The sequence below is a fragment of the Balaenoptera ricei genome, chromosome 1 (assembly GCF_028023285.1).
Source record: "Balaenoptera ricei isolate mBalRic1 chromosome 1, mBalRic1.hap2, whole genome shotgun sequence".
In the NCBI taxonomy this organism is placed as follows: Eukaryota; Metazoa; Chordata; class Mammalia; order Artiodactyla; family Balaenopteridae; genus Balaenoptera; species Balaenoptera ricei.
Window position 1 is genome coordinate 143500275 of NC_082639.1, and position 21114 is coordinate 143521388.

At 40.0% G+C, this 21114-nt stretch overlaps 1 protein-coding gene across 4 annotated transcripts in view; it reads right to left on the reverse strand.

Annotated features, from left to right (window-relative positions):
• The window catches only part of STX6 (syntaxin 6), a 65514-nt gene that overhangs the window by 34461 nt on the left and 9939 nt on the right, over positions 1–21114 (reverse strand). For all 4 annotated transcript variants that reach the window (XM_059937527.1, XM_059937511.1, XM_059937518.1 and 1 more), the window contains 5 exons: positions 14766–14935; positions 12944–13038; positions 4519–4581; positions 1424–1549; positions 69–175 (listed from right to left, as the gene is read on the reverse strand). In XM_059937527.1, coding sequence (XP_059793510.1) covers positions 69–175; positions 1424–1549; positions 4519–4581; positions 12944–13038; positions 14766–14935 — 561 coding nt within the window. The remainder of the gene's footprint in view (positions 1–68; positions 176–1423; positions 1550–4518; positions 4582–12943; positions 13039–14765; positions 14936–21114) is intronic.

Below are 21114 nucleotides of genomic sequence, written 5' to 3' on the forward strand. Positions count from 1 at the left end.
TTTACCGGTCCTGTAAGAGGGCTTTTCCCGCCATTTCTCTGCAGCGAGAGGGGCATCTCGGTACTCACACTGCCTGCTCCTCCAGCTCCCCTCCGATGCGCTGGGACATGTTCTTCAGCACCCCGATGCTGCCAGAGACCAGCTCCAACTGCTCATCCTGCTGTTCCACGATCAGCTGGTGCCAGAGAAATGGGAAATAAGCAATTAAAATCCATTTTACCTGGTTCCAAGCCCAGCACTCTAGCAGCTGCTAGCTTCTTTGCCAACTCGGGACAATTCACATTCAGAAGCAAAGCCCAGAAATCAAAGGACCAGACCGTTGCCTCGGAGAACACGCTGCTCAAAGGGCTGGGTTGTAAAGCTACTGATCTCCCCTGCGGATCCAACTTGTGAACAGTCAGCGGGGCTTGAAACCACCCAGAGAGATTTACCCTGGTTGGCTGAAGTCCAACAAGGGACAGACAATGGCCGAAAGCACCTGTGCAGTGACCACAGACACATGCAGATGCTTGGGAAGAGGAAGCCCGCTGCCAGGGTCAAGGTCTCAATCCGCAACAGCCGGCCACAGCTTAACTACAAGAGGAAGTCTGGCAGATCTCTAGACGTGGGAAAACTACGCACACAGAGTCCTTTGCTCCCTCCTCAAGGACAACTAGAGGAGGCTCTGTGGCAGCAAGCAGACAACTTCAGAGCCATAGTTACTTTTAATTGTGTTGTAGTCACCTCACTTTTTATTAAAAAAAAGAAAGTGTGCTTGGTTAATAGCAATGTAAGTAGACAAATGGTTAGGCAGACATGCTAATAGAAAAAGAACAAAAGAACACATAACCTACATGAATATATAAAACACAGTATTTAAGAACCAGTAGTTTTGATGGACAGATAATCCTCAAATTCCCAGATACTTTATTATTAGCTTCCTTTTATTAATACAACTACATATCAAAAGCAACAATACAAGTGTAAACAACCTCACCTTCCTTCTACCCCTTAACCTCCACCAAAGCAATCATTTTTATATATAACGGAACCAAAACTTTCAATGAAAAAACAAGGACTCAATTTTTCTCGAAGTGCCTTTGTTGAAATGAACACAAAGCCGAGCACAGAAGTGGAGGCTGGGGAAGAGGCTGCTGTGTTTTTAAATCAATGGCCTCCTCTGTCAGTTTCAGGTGTCTGGTCTGCTTGTCCTAAGAAATCGAATCAAGATTGGTTCTCTGGAAACTGTCATGCTCTGAAGGACGTTTTAAACAGCCTTTCTATATGCAGTCATCACACAGGTAGACTCAGGCAGCTGCAGGGCGAGCTCTGGTCCATCCTGCCCGTCATTAGCATCAAAGCCCCCGGGGGTGGGGGCAGAGGAGCGGGGAGGGAGGCGCCTGGCCTCCCACCTCCCTGTCCTCGGCTGGTGGTTCTCAGGTACCTGCTGCTGCGCTTGTTGCTCCTCGATGAAATGGGAGTTGGCCAACTGGAGCTCCCGGTCAAGGCGCCCATATTTATCCATCGTTCCAGTGCTCCAGTTCTGTCCGCCACTGTCGCCTAGCAGGGCCTGCGAGAGTGGGGCAGGGGGCAGAAGAAACAAACCATTACTACCTCTGCACAAATACCCCATCACCATGATATAAAGAGTTCTCCCAGTGCTCATAAGCTGGCCTCCCTGGGGTCAGCCTTTTATGTAGTGGTGTAGGGTAGTGCCTGTGGGGTACAATTTAAGGAATGCCAGGAAGGGTACTCTCTATTTCCAAGCTCTCCCAACGGGACTCACAAATGGGCTCTGTCCCATTAAAATGCCAATAAATGTCAACTTGAAATCAACAAACACCCATCTGTGTACTGCTCTGTGGATCTAAAGGCACTTGGTCTCTGTGGGCCAGCTCTTCCTAGCACCCTTGGAAGTTCACCAGAGACCTGTTGCAGGTTCTAGTCTCACTGATTCCAGACGGCTAGAGTCCTTTCTATTTAAGTATGACCCAGGGAAGTTTTGGTTTTTTGGAAGGGGGAGGAGAGAGTTCCCTAAAATGACAAGAAGCTAAGTCACAGCCCCTCACACACAGAAGGCACAAGAACCATCAATGTGTATTCAATGTAACCCACAGATAAATCCCAATGCCCTTCAGGTGAACTAAAAGGCTACAGGTTTCCCAGACAGAACTGGGGGTTGCTTCACCAGGCAGCATGGCCACAGTGGGTGCGTGACCCTGATGACCCAGGCAAGCGTTGGCCCCGAAGTCAGTTCTTGACCTGGGCCCCCAGGCGCCAGGGTCAGGTTTCTCAGTATGAATTTGAGGAAGTCTGTAGCCAGAAAAGGGTAAGTTTGCGAATGTCTTCCTTCCTTGAAGAGGCCAGCCAGCCATGTGAGCTGGCCCTACCTGGAATGCCCACGCCTTGCTGACATGGCCAAAGTTCTGCTCAAGCCAGCCCTGCGCAAAGAATCAGAAGAAGCTGGCGAATAGGATTCTTCTTCCTTGTAGAGCTGTCAGATCTTCTTACCAGGTACTTTTTAGCTCTGGAACTGTTAAAAGCCTACCTGACTACTTGGTTCTGTCTGAAAAGCCCTCCAATAGCCCCTCAGTGTTGACATTAGCCTCACCTGACTTTCAGATGTGAATTCAGTCAAATGGCCACACTTGAGGCTAAGTTCAGGGAAGCTCAGGATGCATCTTAAGTTCTGAGGCAGTTACGAGAAGAAAATCAGGAGGCCTGAGAGCTTCCAGCAGCCCAGGGCCTCAGTCAAGAGTCTGGATGGTAACTGTCTCCGGTATAAGGCAGACCCAAGGCTTTTTAGGGATGGCTCTGCTCCAAACTGGTTGCAGGGCTGTCAAGATTTAAAAGGTCCTGCTCGTTCTGATGCGAAGACTCGAAGGACTCTATGGAGGACACTGGGGCCTAGTGATAATTTTTTCAAGGTCAGAGAAAGGCTACAGTGCATCATTAGGCTATGGACAGAGAACTGGAGCTCCCGGGGTCACAGTCAGGGCTATTTTTTCTAGCTTACCTATGGTCTACTCTTGGGTGGACGGACATATGTCATGCTGCTAAGAGTCATCTGTGCTTTACTGTGAAGCAGTTTAGATTTCCTCAGTCTGACCTCCAGGAGTCTGGTTAGTGGGAAAGAAGACAGAGGGCCGGGAGCACCAAGGACCAGCCTGTGTGCAGGTGCCAGAGCAGGAGGTCCTGGCTAAGCAAGGAGCACCTGGTGCTAGATGAAGCATCGAGGCGGACTGCGCCTGTGTGAGTGCTTAGAGAACCCTGGCCCCGCTTTTCCTTGAAACCCTGTGACTCGGAGACATTCTACTCACCGCCAAAAACAAAATTCCCAGCCATACCTGGAAAGGCTACGTATAAACACACATTTTATTTATGTTAGTTCAAATATACTATCTAGAGAATAAAAATTCAAGTAGAAGTAATAGAGGATAGGTGTTACTATTCACTGTCGAAACTAGTGATACTTCAGGTACTGTCACTCAACTTCTGTAAGCTGAAGCAGAAACGAAAAGGGGACTCCAAAACTTGGCCAGCCTGCAGCCGTCACTAGCTTCTCCTAAGAGTTAGTGCCAGACGGGGTGACTAGCTAATGGCTTTCCTAGATGCACTGAGAAGAGCAAGGAGGGTAAGTGGGAAGAAAAAACCAATGACTTGGAAAATGAGATGCAGGGAAAGGAAACAGGATTAAGTTCGGTGATTTCGAGAGTACTGTCCCCTTTTCAAGCTTTTATAATACTAGTTTTCAAAATTAAGTGGGTCAAGAAACACCTACAGGTATAAAGTGAGCATTTACATCATAAACTACTGATTCCTAGTTAGTTAAAAATGCCGAGCTGATTTCTTGAGTTAACAGTCTGCTAAATTCAAGGACTGGGTCTCCTGTAGCTTTTATTTTTGATGTGTCAATATCTGGGCTTTGGTTTCTGAAATTAGGTTTCATCATTTATTTGTCATAACTTATAAAAACTGGACCTCACATCAAAAAAAACAAAAGATACTTAAAATGGTGAAAGATTTAACACACATTAAATTAACACACATTTAAGTTTCCTCAAATGCTTTACATAAAATTTCAATCATTAAATGTCTAGTATTTATGTGAGTATAAATGTGAGTTCTACGCATAGGCAATGTAATAGCAGCTAGAAATAAAAAGAAAAAAAAAAAGAAAGAAAAAAGACCATGACACCATCCCTCCTAACTCACAAAGGAGCTTGAGGTCCAGCAGAGAAAGTAAGCAATTACAGCTCTTAACAGAGCGCCTGGCACACGGAATATGCGCAACAGGTGCAGAATAAATGGCCTGTGGCAAAGGCTCTAAGGTACGAAGGGGGTGCAACGGGAGCCCAGAGGAGGGAACCAGAGGGTGTGAGGGAGGGGAGCGGAGGCGAGGCTGCCTGCCAGCATCACTACGGGCTCAGCACACAAGGTCTTCTGCTTGAATACATGGTACACGAAGTCAGAATTTTTAAATTCCAAATATCTCTGTATTTTCTTTGATTGATACTGTATATTCTGATGTTTACTCACCTGTCTATTTTTCCTTTCAGCTAATGCCTGCACCGATGAGGTTGACATCTGATCCTTCATGTCCTAATGAGATAAGTAGAAGACCAGAAAACAAATGAACATCCTTAAACAAAATCATGGTTAGTATTTTGCACGCTAGCAAAATATGCATAATTTATTATTAATTTTTAAACAAAAATACAGCATTCTTTGACTTCTATTTTCAGTCTCAAAAATAAAGGAAATAAAGAGAAGGACATGCCCTTAAAAAGAAGTAACCTGGACACTAAATTTAAATATGAGGAAAGAGAAAGTATTTCCTGGGTACCTACCATAGGCCGGAAACACTGTTAAACATGTACACATATGATCACTGACTTTCCACAATGCCCCTGTGAAGCTGGTATTACCTTCAGTTTACAATTGAGGAGACTAAGATCTAGAAAGACTAAGATACTTTCTCAAGGTCACATAGCCAGTAAATGGCAACCCTGAGGTATACACACAAAAGCTGTGTTCAGGGGCTAGCATCTTTAAGTATAACACATGTAAAAAAAACCACGTGCTTTATGATAAAGTATATTTACCATTACACGCCAGAGAATATTTTCAAATAGTGATAAACAGGTCACTTATTTTATTTGAGTTGTGTTCATGTGAAGTATAGACTATTTCTAACACCAGTATTTTCCAGAGTGGTATCAAAAATAATTTTGTATGGAAAGAAAAATGAATTACTTAATCTAAAACAAAACACTTGGGGATTCCCTGGTGGCGCCGTGGTTAAGAATCCACCTGCCAATACAGGAGACACAGGTTTGAGCCCTGGTCCAGGAAGATCCCACATGCCGCGGAGCAACTAAGCTCGAGTGCCACAACTACTGAGCCTGTGCTCTAGAGCCCGTGAGCCACAACTACTGAGCCCGTGTGCCGCAACTACTGAAGCCGTGCACCTAGAGCCCATGTTCCACAACAAGAGAAGCCACCACAATGGGAAGCCCGCGCACCACAACAAAGAGTAGTTCCCGCTCACTGCAACTAGAGAAAGCCCACGCGCAGCAACGAAGACCCAATGCAGCCAAAAATTTAAAAAATAAAATAAATAAAACAAAACACTTTATTAAATATGAGCCATTTGCATCATATTTAACTACAACCCAATATACTTAAAAATGATTTCAGCTGAGTACATGATTATTACAATACAATTTTTCTTGGAAAAAAAAAAGGATGCCAAAATACTTTATAATTTCCTGTTGGCAAGTAGGCTATTTTAGAGGTGCAAATGTTGAAGTATTAGGTTTTAAAAAACTTCTTCCAAGACCCACGACAAGTGAATGGTAGATGAGACAGTGCCACAGCTTTCCTGATTCCTACTATGAGAATTCTGAATGACAACCACCTTGCTGCAACCTTCAAACTGCCTGATCCCTCGCTCAGCAAATGCCGACTGATGCCCAGTGTGTGCCCGAGCACAGCAGTGACGATACAGACAGTGTCCTTGCCTGACGGAGCTCACATCATGGTGGACAAGAGGCAAACAGCAGTCACACACACACTTCAACAGGGTGACCAGCATTTTGGGAAGGAAGGGAGTCAACGGGGCTGAAATCCAGTGGGTGAACGCCACTTTAGAAAGATGGGGGTGACACTTGGTCAAGACCTGAGGGCCAAGAACGAGCCCACCACAGAAAGAGCAAGGGCAGAGAATTCCAGGCAGAGGAAACAGCAAGCACAAAAACCTGGAGGCAGGAAAGGCTCAATGCTTTAGCTTTTGAGAAGGAAGGCCCGATTGTCTGAAGGAGCCACTGTGTGCTGGGTGTCGGAAGGAGGATGTGTAAGACAAGGCTGGCCAAAACACGCAGGGCCTGCAGGCTGCTTAGATTTTATGCTAAGGCAGCGGTTGGCAAACTTTTTCTGTAAAGGAGTAGATATTAAATATTCAGCCTCTGTCACATTTTTTTTTTTTTAACCACCCTTTAAAAAATGTAAAACCATTCTTAGATCTCATAGGCCATAGACTGCAGGCCCCTGCTCTAAGGCAATGGAAAGCCCCTAAAATATTTTGAGCAGGGCCATGGAGTATTCTGGTTCATGTTTTAAAAGATCACTTTGGTTATTCTGTGGGGAAAATGCTGGCAATTAAGCAAAGCAGAAGTAAAGAGATCATTTTACCGCCACACATTAAAGTGCTACCCACGATGGGAAAGGGTGCCTCTAGGAACAAGTGCCCTGATGTTGGGGGGCCTTCAACAAGAGGGTACGTGAGCCCTTGGAAATGACACTGGGCAAGTAGGGTGTCGTTCACCCACTGGATTTCTGAGGGTGCTCTACCTGGGGTCCAGTTGACCCATAAATTCTAGGATTTTTTACCTATTTTATCTGTTCACAAACCTCAAAAGAAAAAAAAAAAAAAAATATATATATATATATATATATATATATATATATATAAGAATGCCACCCACAGAAACTGAGAAAAATCTGCTTAGTAAAAAAAGTATTCACCATAAAAATGGAGGTATTGGTACGTTTAAAACAAGGGAAACTTAGTGATATAAGCCATGTTTCTTAAATGTTTGAGATTTACCTGAGTCAGTCACCTGCAGGTGCTGTTAAAAATGCAGGTTCCTGGACCCCACCCAGCCCTACTAAGTCAGACTCTAAGGAACAGTTTAACAAGCCTCCCAGGTGAGAAGCTGTTTGAGAAGCTCTGATCCCCAAAAATTCTAGAAACCTTCAAAGGAGACCATTATGCTATTATCTCCTGGACTGCAGGATTCCTTTTCTAATTATCAATTTAATTGGAGTTTAAGATGACATTCTGATATTCAGTCAAACAATATGAATAGTACAATCCCATTTATTTAATATATATTAATAACTACACAAAGCAAATATCTGAATTGTTCACTGGTGGGATAATATATGCTTTTTTAAAATGCATTTAATACATTTTACAGTAGCCTTTTAAAAAATAATGAACATTACTTGCATAATAAAAATATCAGCACACATGTATGGAAAAAGTGACTTTGAAGTTCCAGTTGAACTCTGAACACTGTCTGTAGAATGCGTTTTTGCTATTAGAAGGCAGGACAGTGAGGGGGGCAGTAATGACTGTAAAAGCACACAAGGGGGGTTTCTGGGGGGTGCTGGGAATGCTCTGGAATGCTTCTGGGTCTGCTTCCATGGTTGTGATCAGTTTATAAACTCTTCAAGCTGTATAATTGGGGTGCATGCACTTTTCTGTACTATTATAACTTAATAAAAATGTTAAAAAAAAAAAAAAACTACTGCTCTTGAACAATGGCTGAAAGGTAAACTGGACCAACCCTTTGAAAATAAATTTGGCATTCTGTATTAAGAGCTTTGATATTTGTAACAAATATCCACTGCCTTGACCCAGTAATTCTAATAGCATTTATTTTAAGGAAATGATAGAAAATATATACTGAAATAGATATGCAAAGATGTACACTGCAGTGTTATTTACAATATGAAAGAAAAGTAGAAATAAGCATCATATCCAAACAAGAGAATAGTAACTTATAGTAAACCTATACACAATGTAATATCATGTACTAGACATTACACTTAGGAAGAGAGTTCGGTGAACAGACAATTCACAGAAAAACACAAATGATCAAACATGAGAAAATGCACTAACCCATTAATAATCAAAGAAGTGCAAGTTAAGAGAGATTTTTCCCAGTTAGATTGGGAAAGATGAAAAAGATGAACACTACTTAGTGTTGATATAGGTATTAAGGAACACGGAATCTGCACTCTGCTTTTAGAAATATCATTGATAAGGTCTCTTTGCAGGATACTTTGAAAATATTAACGAATGTTTTAAATGTGCATTTTCATTGAACTTTTTAGTACTTAAATATTCAGGATATGCTCACAAAGATGGTTCCTGAAGTATGGTTTGCAATTGCCAAAAATTAACAACCACCTAATATCTACCAATAGGGTCAGTGATCAAACAGATCATAATAGAACCAGGTGAGAGAAGAGGTTAAGAGCATAGTCTTTCATGTCAAAGACCTGGGTTCAAGCTTAGTTATGCTTTTTAGTAACTATGCAAAGTTGCGCAAATTACTCAATTTTTCTAAGTGCCTGTTTCTTCTGTATAATATTTTATAGGGTCATTGTGGGGATTGATAAAGTATGCAACCATTAAAAAGGATAATCTAAATCTACTCTATCCAATAGCTATTAGCCAATTATGGTTACTTATTGAGATCATGAAATGGAGTCAGTGCAGCTGAGGAATTAAATTTTTAATTTTATTTCATTTTAATTAATTTAGATTTAAATTCAATTACTGGAAAACTTTCACATGTCTGGAAAATACTGGGTATGCAAATCAACCTTTTCAACTGTATTATAAACTCTAAATGCAGATGAAGTATCCCCAATGAAAAGTTCACTTCTGAATTGAGATATCCTTAAGCGTAAAATATATGCCAGACTTAGAAGTTTTAGTAAAAAAAAGTTTTAAAAATTTAACAAAAAATCTCTATTACTTTTATATTGATATATTTAAATAATAATCTTCTGGATATACTAAGTTAAAAAATACATTAAGTTCACCTGTTTCTTTTTACTTTTAAAATATGACTACTAGAAAATTAAAGATAGCTTGCATTTTAGTATTTCTGTTGGACAGCACTGGTCTAGATATATCTGTATTGATATAAGACTATGTCCACAATATTTTTTCACAGAAAAAAATTACAGACTAATGTCATTTCTTTTAAAAATGTACTTCAATGTCTATAAAATGGCTAGAAAAAATACTTAAAATTGTGATTTTTTTTTTTAGGGAGTGGAATTACAGAATGGAGGAGCATTTCACCTTTCTTAATCAAAATTATCTGCATTTTAAAAATAGTATGAATTACTTTTAATTTTAAAAATTAAAATAAAAAATGCTTATGACTGCATAACAGTATGATCACAACTATGTAAAAAACACAACAAAGTTTTGTGTTTATATTTCTTATTTTGAGTTTAGGTTTCTTTTTCTATTTTTTCCTCTTGTAAAATTTTTCTAATTTTCTTTAAAATGAGCACGCATTACTTTAATGAAATTCACGGTTTAAAGTTCCAGTTTTAAAATTTTCTGTTTAATAAAATATGTGTGTGTGGGTGTATGTTAGCTCTGATGGTCAGTGAACTCAACAGCTGTGTGGTGCACATCCTGTTTGGGGCCATGGCAGATGGTAAAGAGCTATGGCTTTCACTTTCAGGATGGCACTTCTTTTATGTAGTGTAAAAGTTGCCAGATACCATACCACAGATTACCTTCTTATTAGGATATGGAATTTTAAACTATGTCACTAAACAGTTTTGAGCATTTTTTAACAACCTGTCATGCCAAAAACATAATTACTCATCTTTTTTAAAAAAATTTTTAAAAAACAGTTATTTGTTGTTGTTTTGGCCACGCTGCGCAGCTTGTGGGTAGTTCCCTGACCAGGGATCGAACCCGGGCCCTTGGCAGTGACAGCGTGGAGTCCTAACCACTGGACCGCCAGGGAATTTCTGCATCTTATTTCTAATACAAGAAGTTTAGAACAAGCAGTCAAGTCAGCAGTTAGTACCGATAAAAAACGGTTCACCTGCCAAAAGAACAACAACAGTCCTGGCTGTTTATGCTCCTGTTCCCATTTTATGCCATCTTCCAAGCTGAGTGAACGGCACACTATAAATCCCAGTGCTTCCCACTCAGAGGACTCACATCCCAGTGTCATTTGTAACCACAGAGTATGACTCACCCTTTTTGATTAACCAAAGCCATTTCTATCTTGACTTATAACTGACTACAAACAATTCTTGGGTTTGAAGAGGCTGGATTTTGGGGAGGTGGTGCTATAGTTCTGACTGCGTTTGAAAGTTTAAACAAAGTTGGAGAATGTTAGTGAGGATCATTTAATTGATAAATAAAACTGAGATCCAGAGAGGCTAAATGACTTGCCACTCTGAAAATTTATTAAGGCCTCAGCTGAGCCTAGAACTCAGGTCTCCTCACCTCTCTCTCTGTTCTGCCGTTCACTGCAAAACCTTTCACTACTAAATTAACCCAACATCACTTCTGCAATAAATTTCCATAACACGAACACCTCACAAGCGAAAACTCTGATGTACAGGCGACTCCACAAACGTAAAAATGACCTCAAAAATACCAAGGTTATATAAACAAAAACAAGAATGTTTTGCTTTCTTTAGTAAAAACTGCCAGCAAAACTTAATAAAAACTGCACAAACTTAAAAGACATTTGGAAAAACATATACAAGACTTTTTAGACAAAAATGACTTATTAAAAAACAAAAACAGTGGACATTGAGAAGATAAACAAAAATGACTTATTAAAAAGCAAAAACAGTGGACGTTAATTGAGAACAAACACAAGATTTTAGTTCTTCAGGTAGAACAGCAACAAAAAATGTATAATGCCCTAAGAAGGAGAAAGCACAATTGGCATACACTGTGGATCAAAAGGTATTCCTTTAAGCAACTAAATGAAAAACCACTGATAATGGTAACAGAGGAGCTTACATAAACTTGTGATGTACAAATTCCTAATCTGAGCTTGGTCTTGTGTTTCATTTCCCAAAACTGCTAACTCTCTGATCCCACACTATCAATGTCCTCCAAGTGGAACCCAGAGAGTTCTGGATACAAATACTGTTCAGCTGAATGCAAAAATACTGAATCAACACAATGCCTTTTTTTTTTTTTTTTTTTTAAATCAAGTTAGCATCAATTACCACTTCTCTTCCACAAAACCTCAATTAGAATTTAGTAAACCCAGATGAGCAAAAACTCAGTTAGGTACTATTAACCCATCACCGACAAATAGTAACAGCTTCCAAAAAGGAGTAATAAATTAGAAGAATGATTAAAAACTCTAAAACATTCAGTTGGGTCACACAGTTGAGTACAGTTTAGATCTCAACTATAAAAGGACTGCAACATTATGAAGTATGGGCTTGATTTAGAATACTTCTTTCAAAGAACGTACTTTAAAAAGCTTTTCAATTACTATAAAACGAACTTTGGATTATACTTCCAATTATACCAACTCACTTAACTCACTTACTATGTTGACCTCTGAATTTCAATTTGCAGAATTTACAAGTACTACCACCTTGCAGAAAAACAAATATAATGATTAAAGTCAAGAACATACGCTTCACTGCAAGGCACCATTTAAATACTAACATCTACAGAAGTCATTTTCAGAAAAATCTATCACAAAAAATTAAAAAAGCACACACTACATTCATAAAATAAGTAATTGGGAAATTATTTACCTTACCAAAAAAATACATCACCTAACAACAGGGCTTCCTTATCAGAATAGCCTCTGAACTGGCTACAGACTAGGAGTGTCTAATCCAAATGTTCATTGTATAGATGGGGCACCTAGGTCTAAAAAGGTTACTGCCCCCATTACAATGTGGGTTTATTTCTAAACAATTTAGGTACGTGGATACAGAAAGGCAACTAATGAGTATAGGAACAAGAATATTTAAAGTGCAGTGATAACCTACCATCTGAAATAATTTCAAAAGGAAATCACATGACATGGAGTCTTTGGCAAGCACACACCAAGGTTCCCGCCTAAGATGACTCTTAAAAAGCCATATGTTAGCACTGGTATGATCCCAAGTCTTTTTATTCAAGGAAGCTGCTTTCTAGTACATATGTTAAAGACAGGTGGTTCTCCTACATCTAGTTATGCTAATCAACTGGCTTAGCCATATAGTTTCAAAATACAAACATATCTTAACGATACAAGATTTCACTTAAATGCTATTTTCTCTTAGGCTTTTTTAACAATAGGTTATTATCTAAGTAATTTGAGACTAAAGATTTGTTCCCTTGGATTGATTTTTTACACGCTGATAGATGCTTGCTTGCTCTGGATAACTCCCGAAAGGCTGTCAAGCAGTTGTATATGGAAATGTCAGTAAATGGGTTGCAAGAGTTCCAGAAGCAATTCAGATGGTGGAAGAGGCCGCCATCCAAACCCAGTAAGAGTACCCTTCACAATGCAAAGTGATTACCAATCAATCAGGAAAGCAAATGGTTTCTACAATAGCAGTTCTTCTTTTTGTCTAGAAATACAGTATACTAAGAAATAAAGAGGAAAAAAGATAACTGGTTTGGAGGAATGAGAGGTATGGACAGGAAGATTACAGTAACCTTCCCAAAGCCAGCAGTCTACGCTCTCATTTTTGCTCTGAGAAAAAAGCCTGACCGATACTAAAAACAGATTTCTTTTCAATCAGAGAAATATGTAGAAAACTGGCATTTAATTCATATTAAAAAGGGGTTTCAGAGTTGACCTATTAGTTTAAATTAAAGGAAAGAGTTCGGAGAAGTCTATTTCTTGCACAAATAACACAGTAAGATCACATCCCTTACCCTGACGACTTGCCGAGTACTTGTGATGAAAGCTTTTCTTATACTCAGTTCGGTTGCATCGAGGTTGAATTTCCTAGGATTTGCTTCGACTATGCGTGGGTCAAAAAGTCAAGGTAAAGCAATTTCATCATCGAAAACCTAACAACCAACATCATGTGAAACCACAGAATCTCTCACAGCAATAAAATCTGGCCCAGCGTTTCTGAACACATAGTCAACTTGACACTAATCATTCTCAAACTTTCTCTGCCCACAGCTAGATGAGGATCCTTGTGCCCCGAGGCAGAGATGACCTGCCTAGGTTCACTGCAAACCCATGGGTGTCTGACCACAGCTGAGCTGGGCTCTTCCAGATGCCTGCCAGCACTTTTTTGACTCCAGATCACCTTTCCCAGGACAGCTTTTGTCCTGGGAAACAGCAAGCTGTTTTCATTTGCCATTCCAACTCATTCCACTTCTGTCAAGAAGCAAACTCTGCTTCTTAACCTAGAGATCGAGGCTCTTCTGTGAAGCTTTCCTGCTCTCCTCACCCCCAGCTTGGTTCTGCTGTCCCGTGTCACTCACATGGCTCTCTGCACTTATCTTATCATCTGCAAGTATACACTTGTGCCAATATTTGACTAATGTCTGTTTCTCCCACCCCCAAGTCCCTCTATACTCCCACGGTAAATTCTACAAGGGTTGGTACAGTTTTGCTTATCAATCCAATCTCAGTAACTAACGAAATGTCCAGCACATAGCACACTCAATAACTATTGCTGAATGACGGATATCTATTAAAACTTTTGTTCTCTTTATCTCACAATTTCTCTATCTCCCCTAATCTTTTTCTCTTCCCTCCTACCTTGAGGGAAGACATATCTCCCTGCAACTGTGCTTTTGATCCCACTCCCTCACACATTTTGTTCCACTAGTTTTAGAGAACACATTTGTCTTTTAATAATTTAAAAGATGCCCTGGGGTCACTATGATTAATAGAAATTATACACTCCACACATCAACTGCATGTGAACCTGTGTGCTGACTGCAGAGTGATCCTGACAAAAGCTAATTTCCTTTATGTTTTACCACACTTAGAAAAAAACAAAACAGAACTCAAAACATGCAAATGGCATATCTTCAATCTAAAGTTCTGATTAAATGGGATTTTTCCAGTTAAAAGAAAGGCCATATAATCCAGCTTTTTACCATTCTCTGGTTCATCAGTCAGATCAGTGGACTTATTTAATAAAACATCGATAGCATGACTTAGCATAATAGATCTGCTTTAGTAAATGCAGTTTCATGGTACAAGACGCCTCTCTAATGGACACTGGCATTGAACAGGAAAAAGTCTAGAGAAGGATCTTCTTTTGATTTCCAATTACCAATGTATAACACTAGTCTGTATACACCTCTCTGAAATAATGATGGTTAACACTTTCATAGAAGTTCACTGTGTGTCAGACACCATTCTAAGCTCTTTACCTCATAAACTTTCAACAACCCTATGAGCTAGGTACAACTGCTATCCTAACGTTCTACTGAAGAGCAATGTGCCCAAAGTTACAGTTAGTAACTGGCGGAGCCAGGACTTGAACACCCAGTCTGACTCCAGGGTCCAAGCTCCAAATCACTGCACTATGCCACCTTCATGTTGCAGGATTTGACTACTCCACCTTAGATTACTGGTCAACGATTTTAAGTGTGTCATGGTACGAATAAGGGCAACATCAATCAACGATAAAAGGCAATATCTAATCTATGTACTTGAGACATCTGGATGAAACTTGTCCATTTGTCTGCTTGCCTCACGTGGCACAGACACTGCAGAAAAGGATATTGATGGTTTCGTCAAGGTCCTCTAGATCCCACTCTATGCTCCGGAGGTTGTTTCTCAGCTCGTTGGTGGTCCAGTCGATTTCTTCCCTCGTGGCTGTGGATGGGTCCTGGAGGAGCTCTGTCCATCTCTGAAACAATCCCTGTGCAGTGTTGACTGCTTTCTGTACCTCTCTGTACTCAGGTGAAGGGAAAGGAGAGATATGAGACAGTATGTTCCACGAACAACTTACAAGACTTAGGTGAACCTTTACGATCAGACACCATCCTCAGCAACCACCATTCCCCAAAGTGTTTTTAAGTCGTTACAGAAGGCTCTTCATGGACAAATATCAAAGTTCAAAACTTTAATAGTCTGAGTATTATGTTCTCAGCTGATTTCAAAATAAAACAGCCACTACTTAAGCAGCTATAATTACCAAGTTTGTTTGTGAAGGACAAAATTTAATTTTTCTAATGGACTGTACTTAAAAGTAGTCTAAGAAGCTATAATATAAATTAACTAAAGGGCCGTTAACATTCACACATGTTGCCAGTTGGAGTGAAGTAATTTATATTCAGAAGAAAAGGTTCTAAAACAACTTTCCTTTTCTTGGGGAGGTTCGTGTGGAAGGGGGGTAAAAAAGGGTAGAAGGAAGGGTTACTCTTACACAGCTAGTCTTTTAGAAGGCGAGTATTTTAATCTGAGACATTTTAAAATCCAACATCTCATTAGACGATTCCTAAACATTATTAGCTTTAAATGTATCTACTTTCCTGGATTAAGCAACTCTGTACAGCAGATTAGTGTGCTTCATGTTTAGGGAGTGAGACTAGGCCATTAAGAGCTATGGCCTATTTTGCTTTTAGATTAGATACAGTCACAGGGTCTTTAAAACTCCTCCCCTGCCCCTGCCATTGGGCCAATAGCCACCATTTAAATATTATAATCTAACACTACCACACATAAAAGCCAAAAAGGACTCATTTTATAATCATGGTCTCCTTGTGTATAAAGATTACAATCTTCATGCTCCTAAACTAAGAGATCTGTTTTGATCCTTCTATGATTTCTTAACCAATTCTTCTGGGTGTTCAATCAGTGTGTTCGTTATCTACGGCTTTAAAACAGAAATTGCATGCATCCTATTCTCTCTGACATTTCAAGTACCACAGGAGACAGCACTAACAAAATGAAGAAAGGTGTCTTACAGTATCTTGGACTGTGAATACTAAATGAGAGCTAAAAAGCTGAATGTTAAATAGAGAATACAGCCGTTGGGCCCGGCTGAATAAATCACTGAGCTACGCGGCCAACAATGAATCTACCAAGGTTATGTTCATAACCAGTTCATGGGTTAGGCAAGTCCCCTCATTTTTCCTCTCACATCAGTCGTATGCTTTTAGTGCTAAAGAGAAACTCTATTTGAGACAAAAAGAGGAAGGACTAAGTAACTGAGATGTCAATCTGCTATTTTTACTCTTTATTGAGGTTTCTGGCTGATTTGGTAAAGAAAGAGGTATACATTTTGCCATAATATGAAGTACTTGGTTTATCTGTAAGTGTTGCATTTCCTCTATGACAACAGAAGACAGAGTTTAAAAGGCATCTAAAATGATATCTCATTCTAAAGAATATGAAAATTATCAGTTCTGTAAAGGAAATTCGAATTCCTTTTTGAGAACTAGAAGCCCCAGGCTAGGGCATACCACATTCTCCAAACGAGGAGACAACTAGGATGCCGGAATTAAACTCTTAAGCAGTGATCCATAAACTTTTTTGGTCTCAGGGCTCTTTTGCACTTTTCAAAATTATTGAAGACTCCAAAGAACTCAGATTGATGTGGACTCTTTAGTTATTGCCACTTACTGTACTAGAAATTCAAACAGATATTTAAAAATATTTACCAATTAATCAAACATAATGATGAAATTACGATATGTTAATGTTTTTGCCAAAAATTTCAAAAACAACAATATTTAGTAAGAACAGTGGCACTGATTCACATTTTTGCAATTCTCTTTAATATCTGGTTTAACAGTAGACAGGTGGATTCTCACATCTGCTTCTACATTCAGTCTGTTGACATGCGTTTTGGTTGAAGTATATGGTGGAAATCCAGCCTCATACAGATAGGTAGTTGGAAAAGGGAGGAGTATTTTAACAGTCTTTTCAGATAATTGTGGATATTCTTTCTTGACACAATACGAAAACTCGACAAGTGGCAGTTTCTTAAAGGTTAGCTGCAACTTGGAAGCTGAAACTGTACCAAAGACGTTGTGTGTTCTCATACATTACAACCCACTGCTCCATCCTGTATTGTGAATGGATGTTTTACCCACATATGATTTTACAGCATCACGTACTGGTCATTTGTAAAGTATTAGTTTACTGAGCATCAAACATCTTCCAAACGCTGACTCATTTCATTATACAATATCCAAAATCATATAATAATATCACCACCAATTCCATCAGAAAAACTTAACTACTGGGAATCTGTAAGATGATAGCAGTTGATACGAGCTTTCCAAAATTCTATTTTTTAAAAAAAAGGCTCTAATTTCATCATCCACAAAAATACTGTCAGTTGTTTTCCGAGAAGTGACAGGTTCACCTCATTCATTTCTGAGAAAATGTCAAGTTTTTTTAAGATAATTTTGAGACTTGTGAACATATGCAAGTCTCAATAACCAGTTTGCGAGTCATTCTTTGAAGAAAAAAATGAGATTCTGTGGAGGAAAAAACGAGCTATTTCAGCTCACAGCTGGATCACAGAAGTGCTTTCCCTGGAGTCACCATCTTAGCTCACAATACAGCAAAAGAGTTTCATGCACTCTCTCATTTTGTGACACAGAGTATTAAAATGTGTACTAAGGCTGGGAGAAAACATTTGTGCATTACATGTCTGATTAATGACTTGTATCTACAATATATTTTTTAAAAAAAAACTCAAAACTTAAGAAAACTCAATTTAAAAATGGACAAAAGATCTGAACAGTCACTTCACCAGAGATGACATACAAATGACAACTAAGCACATGAAAAGATGCCTAATATCATTAGTCATCAGAAAAACGCAAAGTAAATCCACAATGAGATACCACTACAAACTTAGAATGGCTTCACACAACGACAATGCCAAGTGCTGACCAGGTGGTGGAGTAACTGGAACTCTCATTCATTACCGGTGGAAATGCAAAACTGTACAGCTACTTTGGAAAACAGTGTGGCTGTTTCTTAAAATTAAACATACAGGGACTTCCCTGGTGGCGCAGTGGTTAAGAATCCTCCTGCCAGTGCAGGGGACACAGGTTTGAGCCCTGGTCCGGGAAGACCCCACATGCCACGGAGCAACTAAGCCTGTGCGCCACAACTACTGAGCCTGCGCTCTAGAGCCCGTGAGCCACAACTACGGAAGCCCGCGCACCTAGAGCCTGTGCTCCACAACAAGAGAAGCCACCGCAATGAGAAGCCCATGCACCGCAACAAAGAGTAGCCCCCGCCCGCAGCAACTAGAGAAGGCCCGCGCGCAGCAACGAAGACCCAACGCAGCCAAAAATAAAATAAATAAATTTATAAAAAACAAAAACAAAAAAAACATGCAAAACACACACTTACCATTATGACCCAACAAGCCCACTTCAAGGTGATACAAAAACACACAGGTTCATACAACAACCTGCAAATTCTTATAGTAGCTTTAGTCGTAACAGCCAAAAATTGAAAACAATCCGAATGTCCTTCAACTAAGGAATGGACAAACTGTGGTACATCTGAACAATGGAATACTACTCAGCAATAAAAAGAAACAAACCACAAATACATGCAACAATATGGACAAATCTCAAATGCATTATGCAAAATGTGAGAAGTTAGACTCAGAAGGCCACACATTGTATGATTCCATTTCTGTAACATTCTGGAGAAGGCACAACTATAGGGACAGAAAACAGATCAGTAGTTGCCAGGTGCTGGGCATGGGGGAAGGGGGACACAGAAACTTTTAGGGGTGATGGATCTGTCCTGCAACTTATTTGTGGAGGTGGTCGTTACTGACTATATGCATTTGTCAAATTTCACAGAAGTATACACTAAAAAGGGTCAATTTTATTGTACGTAAATTATAACTTTTAGAAAAATGAGGAAAGGTGTTCTTGGGACTCAAGATTTGATCAAATTAATTTTTTTTTTTTTTTTTTTTTACTGTTTCATGAAGAACATTCTTGAAGGAATATGATTCTCATTTTTCTTTTTCACTGTGAGGGAGGAATACAATGACTACCAGTACAGTTTGGTGCCACTGCCTTGATTTAGGCTAAGGCACCAGCAGTTTGCACCATCAGTGTTATTGTCAACATGATGAAAAAAAGCAAATAACATCTGAGTAGCATCATGAAAAGCAGTTTAAGCTGAGGGGCTCGTCTATGAAAGGATCTTGAGACCCCCTTGGGATCCAAGGGCCACACTTTCAGATTTGAGGGGGAGGAAGGGCAGGTGGGTAGATTCAATTCTAGCAGCACAGAGTGAAATCGAGTCCTTAAGCATGCAAGAACTTGTGCATGTCCTAAAGAAGAAATGAAAGAAATGGCAGGAATTAGAAAAATGCTGCAAAGCAATCCCAGGATGACATTCAAAACCCAACAGGCCTGGCCAGTGACCTGGCTTATTCCACTCTCAATCTCTTATTTTTAAAAGAGGTTTCATTTTTAGTTTTCCTGTAGTAGCAGAGACATAAGAAAGTCAAAGTAGTCTTAGTTTACATTTCTAAGACACGTGTTAAGGGATCACAAAGGTGGAACTGTTAGCAATGGTTCAGATCTTGAAAAGCCAGAACATGCAGTGTGTCAAGGAATCCTATCTTAAAAGCAACTAACGGGGTCCCTCGAAGTTTAAAACATCTCCCAATTTTTCTTCTTCCAGTATCAATTCAGCGTAGTATTACTCTGAAAAAAGAAGGCATGAATGGAGAGAAAACGTGTGTCACAAACAAAACCTATTTTTAAGCCAAATATTAATGGTAACCAGGATATCCCAAAGAACTTAGAATTTCTGAATAGTTTCAAGAAATACAAGACACATGTAATAATGTACAAGACCCTACCTAGTGAGAAAACCTGCTCAATTCAGAACTATTTGTAAATATCTGGGGCTAAATATGTAGAATCACCTGTCATTCCAAGTAAATGGATGAACAGGACAGAGGAGTATATAACCACGACAGCTGTTTGATATTTGTGAGGGTTTCAACGGAGAAGAGCTGGTCGGATTTTCTTCACCTACTTTCTCAGGAAAGGTAAGGGAGTTGCTTCTGCATGAATTGGCTAGTGAGGCACTTCCCACACAGGCATGTCCAGCATCGTCTGCTCACCACACAGTGAGCCCCTGTGAGCACGCTGCACCCCGTGGGCAGCGCTGCAGCTGCCGACTCCTTAGTCAACAGCGATCCACTTTCATCTGTGCTCTCCAGAAAGGTCAAAATCACGAGACATTGCCTCTGTTTCCTGTAGAGTTAGGTGCAGCTCTTCTCAGGTTTTTCTTCCAAGTGCGTAATGGGAGTGATTAAAGTCTGACACCCACAGCTTTCTATGAGGGGCCATGAATACCTTGAATTTTTGGAGCCCTTCAGTTTAGCAATCTTCTTGGTAAATAATAAATCTGCTCACTGACAGCTTTGGGTATCCTGTCTGACACCATTTCACCAAAAACTTGCTAATTGCTTTCCTAGGAATTACAGGTTTAGCTCCTGACCCAGAGAAATCTTTCAGTCCATTGAAGGAGAGAGATGGGCTATCTCCTACAACAGTCAAGCAGATGTTCTGCTCCTATATCTGTTGCAGATGCGTCCAAAGTCAGTTTTGTCTTACACGTTTCGTGAGTCACAAGAGTCACAGCGTTGGAAACACTACAGATGAGCCTCTTTCCCTTGCTGTGCACCAAACGGCCCATCAAAACGACGGGACCCATCATACCCTCATGGATATGAACTCCTCCTTATGGCCACCAGAATGGAGGTCCTTCACTGCAAGCCGTACCAGTGCCCACGGGGCCACCTGGAACACAGAGCTGCTTCCCCAGTAAGCAACTGTCAGAAACGAAAACACAGTCCACATCTTTGAAGAATGTATCTTTCAGGCAAAAATAAAGCCTTCATCTAAGCTTTCAAAACCAGATTCTTCCATTCCTTATAAATAAAGAGTTGACACTGGCAGGACTAACCAATCCAGTTTTGTTTTTTTTCTTTTTTTGCCACGCCATGTGTGGCATGTGGGATCTTAGTTCCCCGACCAGGAATCGAACCCGCATCCCCTGCATTGGAAACACGGAATCTTAACCACTGGACCACCGGAGAAGTCCCCCAGTTTGTTTTTGA